A 12,623-nucleotide genomic window follows, 5' to 3' on the forward strand; every position below is an offset into this window, starting at 1 on the left:
TACAGTCGGTCGATGCATATGCTGCAAAGTCCTTATAGAGACTCTATACTCCCCGCACAAACCTTTAATCGCCCCCTCCGCTTGCTGCAGGCAAGGATAACTGTTGCATGATGAGGATGATGGTGGTGGTGGTGATGATGCATGGCGTTGTGGCTATACCCTTTGCAGTGGGTGGGCGCGAATTTTGTGCCATAGCAATCACAGCGGTGGCCTAGTGGAGCGTCAGCCTCGCATGTGGAAGGTGCAGGGTTCGATCTCCAGTGTTGCCGAGTACCCACCGGTGATATAATGGGTACAAGCTTCCCCTTGCCTGGCGCTCGGCTTGTTCAGGGTGAAGTGCTTGGGAGATGGGTCTTTGACCACACCTTGAGCAAAAGAACAAGCCTTGTGCCATGGCGCTCTTTGGCCGCAGATGCCCTTGCGCCATAAAAATTCATCATCATAATCATCATTTTGCACCATAGCCGTGCACACACAAAAAAAGGTAGAAAGAGAAAGAGGGAGAGAGATAGAGAGTAGGAAAACGAATTTTCCTTGCACACCTAGTGAGTGGGCCTGGCGGTTATCACAACGGTGTTCGCGTGTACTACCGGAGACAAAAGCCTCCATGACTCACGGAAAGCGATCTTGGTTCATAACTGCGACGTTTGTCACTGGCCACCGGACTTCACTATCAAGCACTGGACGTTTAACTTTTCCCTTCACAAGCATAGACTCGAACCATTGGTTAATAAAAGTTATGGGCTTCGGTTGCAACTCACGCGTCCGGGATTCTTTTTACTGTAGAAGAAGAGGGAGTTGGTCGAGTTGGTATCGGTCCATTACGAAACATCAGCGCGAATAAGGACGGGGACGAAAGTAAAGACGACGCAACGAGCGCTGACTCTCAACTAACTTTATTTGACTCGAAATGCAGTTTGCCGCCGCGGTGGCTCAGTGGTTACGGCGTTCGGCTGCTGTCCCGAAAGACGCGGGTTCGATCCCGGCCGCGGCGGCTAGAATTTCTTTGGAGGAGAAATTCTAGAGGCCCGTGTACTGTGCGATGTCAGTGCACGTTAAAGAACCCCAGGTGGTCCAAATTCCCGGAGCCCTTCACTACGGCGTCTCTCATAGCCTAGTCGCTTTGGGACGTTAAACCCCATGAACCAAACCAAACCAACCAAATGCAGTTTATATACGCATCAGCGTCTGGAAAAATTGCATGTAAAGAAAAGGAACAAAGGGTGTGTAGTCATAGGCAACAAACAACAAACAATCCACTTAGCCCTCAGCTTGTGTCCAGGAATGCGAGCTCATTATTTCTTACCTAGCTTATGCACGTGCCCCGCTCTTTTGCGATAGGGTATGATTCCACAGCCTCCCGCGTGGTCTTATACCCTGTGTTTGTATAATACTATTGCTGTATTATATAGGGCGAACACCCACTGCACGCGAGCCGCTCTCGGCCGTGCAAAATTTGAATCTGAGAACGAACTTTCGAGATACGGCGCACAAAGTAACCACAGCAGTCTGGAGTAATGTACATGCGGCTCCGATTAGGCGCTATCAATCGAGACAAATCTGGTCGCGTCTTGCTTCACAAAGCGATAAAGATGCGTGAAGGCAGCTTTGAAAAATGAACAAACAAAGACTACAAAGCTTTGCGTCAATATCAATCGCACAGGTTTTTTTTTTTTTGGATTGTTTGCAACTTATTAATATCTGGCTATACATATAGGTTGCGCCGAAGTCAGTGAAAGAAATCCTTGAATACGCTTCCGCCATGTTTATGAATCCAGCAGTATCCATTCCACATGGTTTCAGTATATACGGCAGAGTGCGCGATATTTGGGCAGTCTAAGCCCAGAGGTAGCCGCGGTAGGAAACATCCAACCTACTTAAACTTCCTCCCTGTACGAGAAAACGATGGTGCACTGAATAAAGCGACGGAGCTTGGGTGTGGCGCGCATTAAACGTGCCAACTTGGACAGCGAGGACCGCTAGCATCGAACATGTGCTGCGCGCTTCATAACAGGTAAATTCGCAGTTTCGCCTGCCGAGTACGCAATAACGGTGAAAAAAGGAAAGCGTCACCATTTAACCTGAGTGTTATTTGTTTAAATGGTGACCACCCAAGTCTCTGGAGGAGACAAGTCCTAACTGGGCCCCATCCTCCTTGGGAACAGGACCAAGCATGAAAATTACGCACTACGCAGCGAAAAGCGGCGATCTGAGACTCAGGAAAAGCATGCCGAGGCCTACACGGCGGAGACACCGACTCCGTATCGAGGCACCCTGCAGCCCAGCGCCGATCTTCTCCATGCCGCTGCAGCTGACGGTATGGCAGAAATCAACGTTTCTGTGAACTGTAAGTCTTTTAGCCCCTATAAAAAGGGAACTAACATATACTGGCAGTGCTGCAATAACGCCTTGAGACACAATTACCCAACTTGAAATCTAAGGTTTGACGAAATCTCGCCTGGTCGGGTGAATACACGTGAAAAATCCGCGCCTAAACCAATGTTCTATCTTAGACACAAATTGTGTAGTCCCAGAAAAAGTTTGTCTTAATGAATTACGCGTTCCAGCATTTTTCTTGAATATATGGTGATAGTGAAGTTGGCTTATAGTTCGACAAACACTGCTTATCACCGGATTTGTAAGGAGAGAGCGCTTTTACAGAATGAACAGTAGCAGGTCATAAGGACATATTGAATATGACCACAATTTAATACGTTGATAACACGAATTAACGAATTAGGAACGCATTGTGTATTCCATCGGGACCGGCGCATCTCTTAGCATCAAATTTAATCCAAGGTCGAGAATGCCTTCACTATTTATCTCGACGTCACTGATTTCTTCAGAAGAATTTATGTTGGTTTCATATTTATATTGGCTGGTCAACTTCACGTAGATACATGAAACCCGCTGGTTAGTCACTATAGCTAGGTGTAAAAGAGGTGAAATATTATAGTCCTTTCACAGGTGGTGTTCGCATTGATTGCGGGCCCGACAATGCAGACAAGGGAGGACTTATGAGCCACTGCTAGAGGGGCGGTTGAGGAGGAGCGGCCCTATCAGCACCATGCAATTCTTGAGCTTTATTCGTCGAAAAAACGAGGCCAATGTGGTTTTACCTATAAAAGGTCTAGCTAGAGTGGAAAGAGGGGCTGAGTGGGAAGGGGGGGGGGGGGGGGGGGTAATGAATGCTTACACTGACCAGCACGCACTAAAGCGAGTCACTTTGAAGTCTTCCTCATGGCTGCATGTCTGTGGTCCGTGTCTTAACTTCGAGAACCCTAGCGCCCCCATCTCATACCTCAGTTAAGTCTGTCTTGGTTATTACTAAACCAGTTCTTAAGCAGAAGGAAACTGGGGTGGAGCAACACACGCTCTTTAGTGCTTATTATTCTCATGATAGCCTCCAAATTCGGTGAAATGAATGCCTTCCCGGTGCTATGCGCTCGTGTGGATCAGCAGTGGGCATCTCCCAACAGCTAACGAGTTTCTTTCGATGCGGCCTCGAAACGGCTCATCCGCTTGTCTCGGCAGGGGGGGGGGGGGGGGGGGGGGGGCTAAATAAAGACTCGAGTCACGCCGAGGCCTCACACAGCACCAGCACGCGGGGTGGCGCCCAGGGGATTCGGAACGCACTCGAGCCCCTTAAGAAGGGCCGCAGCAGCGGCGCTAAGAGGCTAATCAACGCCTCGAGAATGCGCGGACGCCATTAATAACGAACCGTTTAGCGGGCCGCCGGCCAGGGGGGCCCTCCTCAGAGAGAATGGGCCCGCCGGGGAACCGGAGGAAGCGCTGCAGGTGATGAAGAACGCGGTGTTAATGAGGGCGCACCTCCGCTTCCGCCGCATAGTTCGTGTTGCTCTGCGGCCGAGGCGCCGAATGCGGGGAGACCGCACTGCGTATACTCGGTACGCAGGAAGTTTTGTGCAGCATTGTTGGACCTGGAGTGGTTTTACAACTCAGGGGGCTAGAACCGAAATATGTGTTGTGTACCAGCTATCGGCAGGAAACCTCGGCAGCGACAAGTGGTTCACGCAGGCGCAGAAAGCTCTCGCAGTCTTTTCTTAGCTGAGGTAGGCATAAAACAAACGAAAACTAGCCCGACTAGCCCAACAAGCCACTTCTAAAAAAAAAAAAACACCAAACTTTGCTATGTCCCTGTGAATGACGAGTCATAAGAACATGTTCGCAAGAAAACCATGATTTTAAAAGTAGAAATTTTGGTAGCCCTCTTCAGTATGCACACCATATGCTTCGGTGCAGGCTAACCATCTGTCGTCAGGGCATGATGGCATACTACTCGTTTCTCTGTGTATTAGCACTTGTAGAACGACATTTGGCCTCCATCGCAAGTAAGCACTTCTTCCAAAGCTCTAGCCAATGCAGCGCTCTAAGCCAACAGGGTATGGAAACCAGAGTGAACGCTTAACCACAGCAAGTGTATCTCTCTCTGCAGAAAGGGGATGTTCATGTATACTGATACTCTGTGGTCGCTGATATACTCAAACGGAATCTGCGCAAACGTGCCTGCTTTTCAAATATGAAAGATGTCTATTTTCTTCCGAAATTGCATTCAAAGGTAGAAAACTGATGAGGACGCAAGCTAGAACTAAGTGGCTCAGAATAAAGGCGGGCAGGACACGTGTTATGCTTAACCGGTACAATCTATAACGCTTGACGCAGCTCCAGTTAGAGTGGACCTTCCCGACGCTTATTAAAGGATAACTAGCTGAAACCACGCAAGCGGAGAAGCAAAAAAGCTCTCGTGTACCAGAGCGCATGACACCATTAGTCCTGCCCAACATCGCTTATGAAGACGACTGGAACCATCTGCTTCGTATGCCAGGAATATAGTTTTATCTAGATGCCACAAGACAGCATAAAATGAGCTATCTCATAGTTGATTTTATCTATACGGGAAGAACTAAGCGAGATTCCAGCGCTGCCCAGTCGATCAGCTAAGCGCAGAGTTTCATTAAACATGTCGAGCCAGTAGCGGAGCACCCCGAGCACAGAGGCGCTGCACCCAAGTAGCAAGACGCGGCATAACTCTCAGTGCACGCGCTATCGCGCGCATCGCGCTACACCTCGGGGCATCGGAGACTATTAACCCGCGCTGCCAGTTCCGTGTATGCTGAGTAATGTTGGCAGTAATATATGGCCCGCTTGTTACGGGAAGTGATTTAACACCTCAGCAGCGCCGCCCACCGCCGCAAACCACCGCCATTTTCCTCTCTTGGTTATGCATGCGCGATATCAAGTCGTGCTGGTGAGTATAGTTGAGCGAATCAAAGGGACCCGGCGTGGTGGGGCAAAATGGAACCCATTAATCGGCACCTTGTTTGCCCGGCATGTTTTTCGTACGCAGCTGCTGTGTGGACCCCGTCTCTCCTATAGATGTGCGCCTGCTGTCTTCTGCAGTGTTTGAAGCGGCATGGCTGTGGCATTTCCCGTCGGCAACACATTAATAATGGCTTTCAGGAGCCCGACTGTCGCCTGCTCGGTGTAAGTGTTCGATGTAATGAGGCCATTAGAACCGTGATGAGATGCTGTTGGTCCTGTTTGAACGGCGTGCTAGGGGCTGTTCGCAGCTACTGGACCCCCCTGTGCGAAGAGTTGCATTCTGATCGGGCTGCAGCATCGGGCTGCTTATTAACGAGTTGCCTTGGTGTCGTTGACACCACGCCTGAAGAAGTTTCCTTTGCGATTGCATTGCCGCGCCTGTATAGCTATAATTTACTTCTGGTACCAGAGCGAAGTTCTTGGGTGAAACTTCCTTGTGGCCGCTGCTCGAGATAGGCCAGGTCTAAATATCGAATTGCCCGATTGCGCACTGCTGTTATTGATTGAGCCCCGAAAAACAGAATGCTGCGCATCGCCTATGCAATAGAATAAACCTGTTATTGATTGAATGTAGAGTTCTATGCGCTGAGCGAATGGTACTAATCGCAGACTATGCAGGAAGCATCGCCTCTGGAGCACGAAATCATTACCTGAGCTCAGAGACGAAAGGAGAAAATCGGGCGTAAAAAGCATTCCTAAAACAATGACGTCTCGCCTAATAAGCTCGGTCGGTGGAAACACGCAGTCCCTGATGAGGTTATCGTTCAAAAGTACACAAACACAATTAGAAAAGTCAGGCGGGACACTGAGACAAGACTTTCGCCTCGAAAGTTGCGACAGGACACGCCTGGACGTTTATCCGGCCTGTTATCTATCATTTTCAGGGGTTCGTCCTTTGTCGTTCGCTCCCACGAAGGATGACGGATTGCGGAGCGGGCGCTATAAGCGCGTAGGAGGCGCGAATAAGGGTGCAGTTTTCGAAGCGGAACAAGGAATTCCTAAACGGATTATAGTGACGGCGGCGTGCTGGCTTGGTGAAGATTGAACGACAGGAAGGGCGACCTCCGGTTGCGACAGAACGCGCAGGCAAGACCTGTGCCAATGAATGTCATTACTTTCTTCGTTGTATGGCATTCTGACGCCGCTGAGCGCCTGTTGAACGCATTAAGTTCTGAATATTACTCAAGAGATTCATATCATTACTAAGAGGATGTACGAATGGTCCTGGAAGACACGATAGAGAAATTAGTGTAAGTAAATTATTTAGTTGAGAGTTAAACTACACCCATTAAGAACAGGAATCTAATATAGCTGTTTTTTTTTTGCGCTACCTTTACTGCGGTGCACTACCTACTATAGAGTCTAAACCCGCAATAATAAGAGCCAACAAGAAGGAAATGCTTGATACAATATAATATTTTCACATCTCCAGCAGACACCCTATGATGCACTGTTTAGTGGATTTGATCTCTTTCACTACTTCATTGCCCTCTCTTTACGATGAAGCTATCTCGAGGTGTGCGCGTCGATACAGCAATGATATGGACGGAGAAGAAAGCGACAGCAATCAGCTGAAGATAAGGGAGTCAAAGCAGTGGGATCAACTGCATGCACCCCACACAATTAAGTCGTTCCCAACGGCCTGTCACGATGAATTGGCCCTGGGAACTTCGCACACTCCAGAAGGTTGGTTTTTTAACTCACTGTAGAACAAGACAATGCAAATGAGAGCAATCAAAATTGTGAATTAGAACTTCGTTCATGCGAGGCTAGCCGAGTTAGCTTGTCTCCTTAGTTTGCATTTCACCATTTTCGCGGCAGCAAAATTCTAGCGACAACGAAAGATTTTTGCCGTCCCCGTGGGTCTCTGAGCTCAACAGTGCGCTTCGTCAAACATGTTTCTTAAGCATGGACAAGTACCCGTGAGAAGCGGTTTCTTCTGTACAAATTGCCTCTGAAGTCAAACCGGGTCACAAGTCCGTGCGAATTAGTTACAGAATGAGCGATACTTATGGCGAGAAGCGTCGTGAATATATAGTTACCCTTCCATAAATCGCGCGCAAGGACAGCAGCACTCATCACTACACTCAAGTCTCATATTTGTGCCCCCGAGATTGCAGAGATTAAGAAAGACAGGGAGAAGGAGAAGGGAGTTGGAGGGGGGGGGGGGGGTGATAGACGAACCAGAGGCTCTGGTTTGCGCATGCATGAATGGCACACAAACGGGCAGCAGGCATAAAGAGAGAGCGGGCCCCCCGGTGCTCGTGAGAAAACCGGTGTCAGGCTTCACGGCACGCTTCGGGACACCACGCTGGGCGCAGCCTCTTCGCAGCCAAGAACGCTCCGCTGTAACCAAAGGGGTGATGATTCACACGTACAGGCGGCGCGGTATCACTCGACGCCTCGCGTCGAAATAAATGCTCGGTGCGACACGATCCGGAGAGGAGGAGAGAGACGCCTCGACTCTCTCACGTGTCGGCTCGCTCGAAGGGCAGAAGCGCTGCTGGAAGACGAACGAGGGGACGACGTCGACTTTGAAGGGACGGCGGAGAAAGGAAAAGAAAATAAAAAAAGGTGGCTAGGGGTTTGCTTCTCTGTAAAGTTTGAACAGTGGCGAGGAGGGTTGCGACGCTGGCGCAACGCGGAGGAGGAGGAGGAGGGAGTCACGTTTTCTAGAGTGCAGCAGCAGACGACAGGCTGTGGGACAAGCGGAAACACTAATCCCCGGCACGCTTTGAGGAGACTCGCCTTCTTTTGCGCGACCGACCGACCAACTGACAGACAAGCGACCACGGCGACAAGCCGACCCCTCATGCTATACTACGGACTTCAACCCCCCCTCCCACCCTCCTCCTTTTAGTTTCCAAATCTCCGCGACAACCGTCTGCCGTCTGGGCTGGGCGCGAAGAGAGGCGCGCTGCAATTCCAGCGCCTCGGTTCTTCGTCGGCTCTGCAAAGTAGTCTCTGTGTGGCCTACGTGCATTGCGCAAATGGTGTTGGGTGTTGGAGCGGCCCGGTGGGGGGAGACGGGGGGTACGCGATGTCGTGTGAGGTGTGACCCCTGGCCTCGTGTGTATCGCGCGGACGAGGACGCATGCCACGCCATCCCAGCGGACTGTGTCGTAGGAGCTGGCCAAACTAGATAGGGAACGCCGCGGGTGAGGAGGGAGACGGGGGAGAGCTGATCGCGACGTGTGACACGGAGTAGTCTGGAGGGCAGCTTGTTCTTCTCTTCTTGCATTCTTTTTTTTTTTTTTTGCGCACCGTTTGCACGCTGAGAGCAGAGCCACATACTCGAGGCTCTCCTCAAAGCCTCGCTCGCGCATTGGCCTCACTCCTCCTGATTTGTCATTTGTCTTTCGTGGGGAATGCGCTGTCACTCTCACGTGTTTCTTTATACATGTATCTATCTATCTTGAGCCGAGAATGTGGCGGCGCTTTGAAGAGCTCCGCTAGAGCCTACAGCGGTGATACGGGCACGGAGCTGTGTGCTTAACGCGTCCGTTTACGGCCTCCCATGTGGGGTCCTCGTTTGGCTTTTAGACTCACTGGCAGTTTCACGAGGACATACACGATGGTTTTACGACAGCTCCGAGTGTTACTTTCGCGTCGCGCTTGAGAAACGCTGGAACAGGAATGGCTCAACGTTGTTGTCTTATTAGTTTGATCTATCTGTTCCACTCTTCGTAGATCTACAATGAAGAGAATTTTCTCACAGAAGGTAATTTTCCCCACCGGCCCTCGGTTTGCAGAGTCTGTTGAGGCAGAAGAAGCCTTCATAGTCGCATCAACAGCAAAGAGGAGACGCAGCCTTACTCACCAAGTCGGCGTTAGAAGATAGAAAACTGCAATAACTAACCGATGAATCTTCGACACCTGGTCAGCGTAAGGGCGATTGGTTATAGTACGTTTTGTTTCTTTACTACCACATGCTGTGCGTCACTCAATTTTGCCGACTCGAAAAAAACAAAACGCCGACCTCCTGACCACATCACAGGCGTCTGAACAGCGACAGGATCCACGTAGCAGCCTGTTCCACTCCGGTCGTACACGTCACTGACCTCTGAGGGGAAAACCACAGAACTGCGAGTGGCCGTGCTATTGACCAGACAGCTTTGCTGTGCTTTGATTATCGGCTGATGCCAGCGTGCGAGTGTGAACGACGCTTACACGTCGCTATGCATCGGCAGCGTGGTCAGAGCTCTCAGCAGTGCGCGTTCTTCGTAGCTATCAGTCGGCTGGTGGTTTATAAAGAAGCTTTCGTTTATGTATACTCGGGTGTGAAAAGAAGTCGGTGCACTTGGCGCACTGAGCTGCTCTTGATCCAGTTGTGTAATAAGAGCGCTACGTTAAAAATAGAAGAAAACACGGCAGCGAAAGCAACACTATATGACGTCGAAATGCAGGTGTGGATTTGTTTGATGATTGGTTGAAAAGTTTATTCGGCCATATTTCCAGTATGCCCCCGGGGAGAGGCAAAAGGAGGCAGACAAAGCATGCCTCCTGACGAGGCCTATACTGCGGCTTACACATCAGGACCCAGGCGACTAAAAACATATGCAATCACATATGCAATAAAAAAAAATCACTTTACAAGAAAAGAACAGCATACGTTAAGGTAGCAAACCTAATCACAAAGACATGCGGTATGTCTGGATGGAATGCGGATGGAGTGCGATATCTTGCGTACAAAAAGAAAAGGGTATTTCTCGCGGTGCTTATAAATAAGTTGCAATAACTGTGCCTTGTATACTTGTTGGCATAAAAAAAAGTCGAAAACTTTGATCATTCTTCAACAAGCCATCGAGGCTAATGCGACTTCTGAGCCCACATGCGCCGAACTATCAGCAAAGCCAAAGTATTGACCTAAGAATGAGCAGTGGGTTTGGCATCCGTTCCTCCTTCCAAAGGAGATAATTGCACAGCGCCTAAGTCATCTTTCCATGGGTGGCATATTCGTAATCTTCCACGACAGCCAGTAGGCGGGGGTTGTCGAAAATGTCTACACAAAACGAACGCAAAACATGGGAAAAGCGTGTGTGTTTGCTGAGGGTCCCTGTGTACGCGGAAGAGACGCGGCCAATGCGCTACTCTGGCTATATTCGGAAAAGAACCAATTTCTCAACCTACAGTAGCTCTGTATCTACAGTTGAGCCAGATATATAAAAAGAGATGAAAAAAGAGAAGATTTTTCAGCCTTTTCCGGCTCCGAACCTTCGGTCGAGCGTTCGCTAGCAGCGAAAGTCAACAACGCGAAACCCCTGGTCCCAACCGCGGTCTGTGCTCCGTACATCAAAGCGGGCGCCCTCTAACGGAACGTGGGAATACCGAAGGGGCCTCTCGCCGAATGCGGGGCCGTGCAGTCAGAGGCCGCCCATCTGGCCGTCCGTCGCTCGGGCTGCTCGACGGGCCGTGGCGAAGAGGCGCTGTTCACCGAGTGAACCCAAAATGGGAGTCGCCACGCTCTGCCGGTGGCGCGTGCGGACAAGCTGGGCGACGCGAGGCCTCGTGGAGTTCGGACTCCGAGACACGCGCTGCGCCAGACACCGGCGAGAGATTAACGAGGGCTTTGCGAACACGCGTGCTCTGTAAACAACGGGGAGAGCCAGCGAGGAGTGTTCACAGTGAGCTCCTAGTACTATGCTATAGGCGCACGTATCGACAGCAGCCTGCGTGCAGCCGATATTTTCTAATCGAATGGGGAAAAAAAAATAAAAACTCCAGGAAAGTTTCGACGTGTGGTACCGATTTTAATTTCACATGTCTATTATTATGGCTTCAATCTACAGGGGCGGGAACCGGTTCTTGAGTGCTATAAGAAATGATTTATCTGATATGGGCACGTATCGTCAAAGCGAATTAACTGTAATATTTGCAGCACTATATCGCTACTCTGAAGAGGGTATTATTAACATGTTTTTTTGTATGAGTTCAATGCGGTCAATGCGCACTGCTGACACCATTAAACAAACGCATTCTGTCTTGTCTAACGTAAAGCTTAGTTGTTCTATTTGTGGTGCATCCACCGATGTGCGAAGACTAACTATCGCGAAGCGCTGCTAACAGACCTACTTTTTTTTCTTGATAAGGGTGTTTCGTACATAAACAAAGCTAGGACGTTAAAACCCTTGTTAAGACGTACGCAGTCGAAACGTAAAATGTCAAAGAGTATGCATCACATTTCTTGAATCTAATGATGAACGCACTGAGCGTTCGTCACCTGAACGCTGAGCCTTCTTGATGCTCGTAGTTAGAGAGAACGAAATGCAAACACCCCCTAAAGTGGAGTACTCACCTTCGTCGACCACTTTGAACTGGAAGTTGTCCCGGGTGGCGTTCGCCCTCTGGTGGAGCAGGTAGAAGATATCCGCGTTGTCCAGGTCCCCTGCGCGGATAAAGCCAGAAATTAAGGGCTGGTGCCAGTTGCCTCAGCGACGAAACAAAGCAACAGTGCGATGCGTATTTTTTAATCGTGGGCACTAACTCTATGGCGGCATGACTGATATAGGACAGGAACGTTGCTTTCACACTGCCACTTCTGATAACGCGTAGGTGAAGGAAGGAAGGAAGCAAGCAAGCAAGAAAGCAAGCAAAAGGCAATAAAGCAAGCAAAAAAAACAATAAAGCAAGCACGGAAGAAATGAAGGAAGCAAGAAAGCAAGGAAGAAAGCAAGAAAGAAGGAAAGGAAGAAAGGAAGCAATCAAGAAAGCAAGAAAGAAAGCAAGCAAAAAGCAAGAAAGCAAGCAAGAAAGAAAGCAAAGAAGAAAGGAAGAAAGCAAGAAAGCAAGCAAGAAAGAAAGGAAGAAAGCAAGCAAAAAGCAAGAAAGCAAGCAAGAACGCAAGTAAGCAAGCGAGAAAGAAAGCAAGAAAGAAAGAAAACAAGAAAGGAAGCAAGAAAGCAAGCAAGAAAGCAAGCAAGAAAGCAAGCAAGAACGCAGGTAAGCAAGCAAGAAAGAAAGCAAGAAAGCAAGCAAGAACGCAAGTAAGAACGCAAGTAAGCAAGCAAGAAAGAAAGCAAGAAAGAAAGAAAGCAATCAAGCAAAAAGCAAGAAAGCAAGCAAGAAAGAAAGCAAGAAAGAAAGGAAGAAAGAAAGAAAGCAAGAAAGAAAGCAAGAAAGAAAGCAAGAAAGAAAGACGAGCTCGCGCAGAATTACGATAATGCTGTGACACATGAAGTGACACGAGCACTCTTTCGCGCTCTCGCGTAGCTACGTCAACTGGCTTTGGTGAATGGACGCCAGGCGGCGACGCGGTCGAGAGAGCGAGATAGCAGCGGGAG

At 49.4% G+C, this 12,623-nt stretch overlaps 1 protein-coding gene across 1 annotated transcript in view; it reads right to left on the reverse strand.

The window, feature by feature from the left end:
* The window catches only part of LOC149372556 (FRAS1-related extracellular matrix protein 2-like), a 127,622-nt gene that overhangs the window by 49,114 nt on the left and 65,885 nt on the right, over nt 1-12,623 (reverse strand). The window contains exon 2 of the mRNA XM_089567054.1: nt 11,639-11,728. Coding sequence (XP_089423180.1) covers nt 11,639-11,728 — 90 coding nt within the window. The remainder of the gene's footprint in view (nt 1-11,638; nt 11,729-12,623) is intronic.

Source organism: Amblyomma mixtum, chromosome 1, assembly GCF_055824585.1.
Source record: "Amblyomma mixtum isolate Tamu chromosome 1, ASM5582458v1, whole genome shotgun sequence".
Lineage (NCBI taxonomy): Eukaryota > Metazoa > Arthropoda > Arachnida > Ixodida > Ixodidae > Amblyomma > Amblyomma mixtum.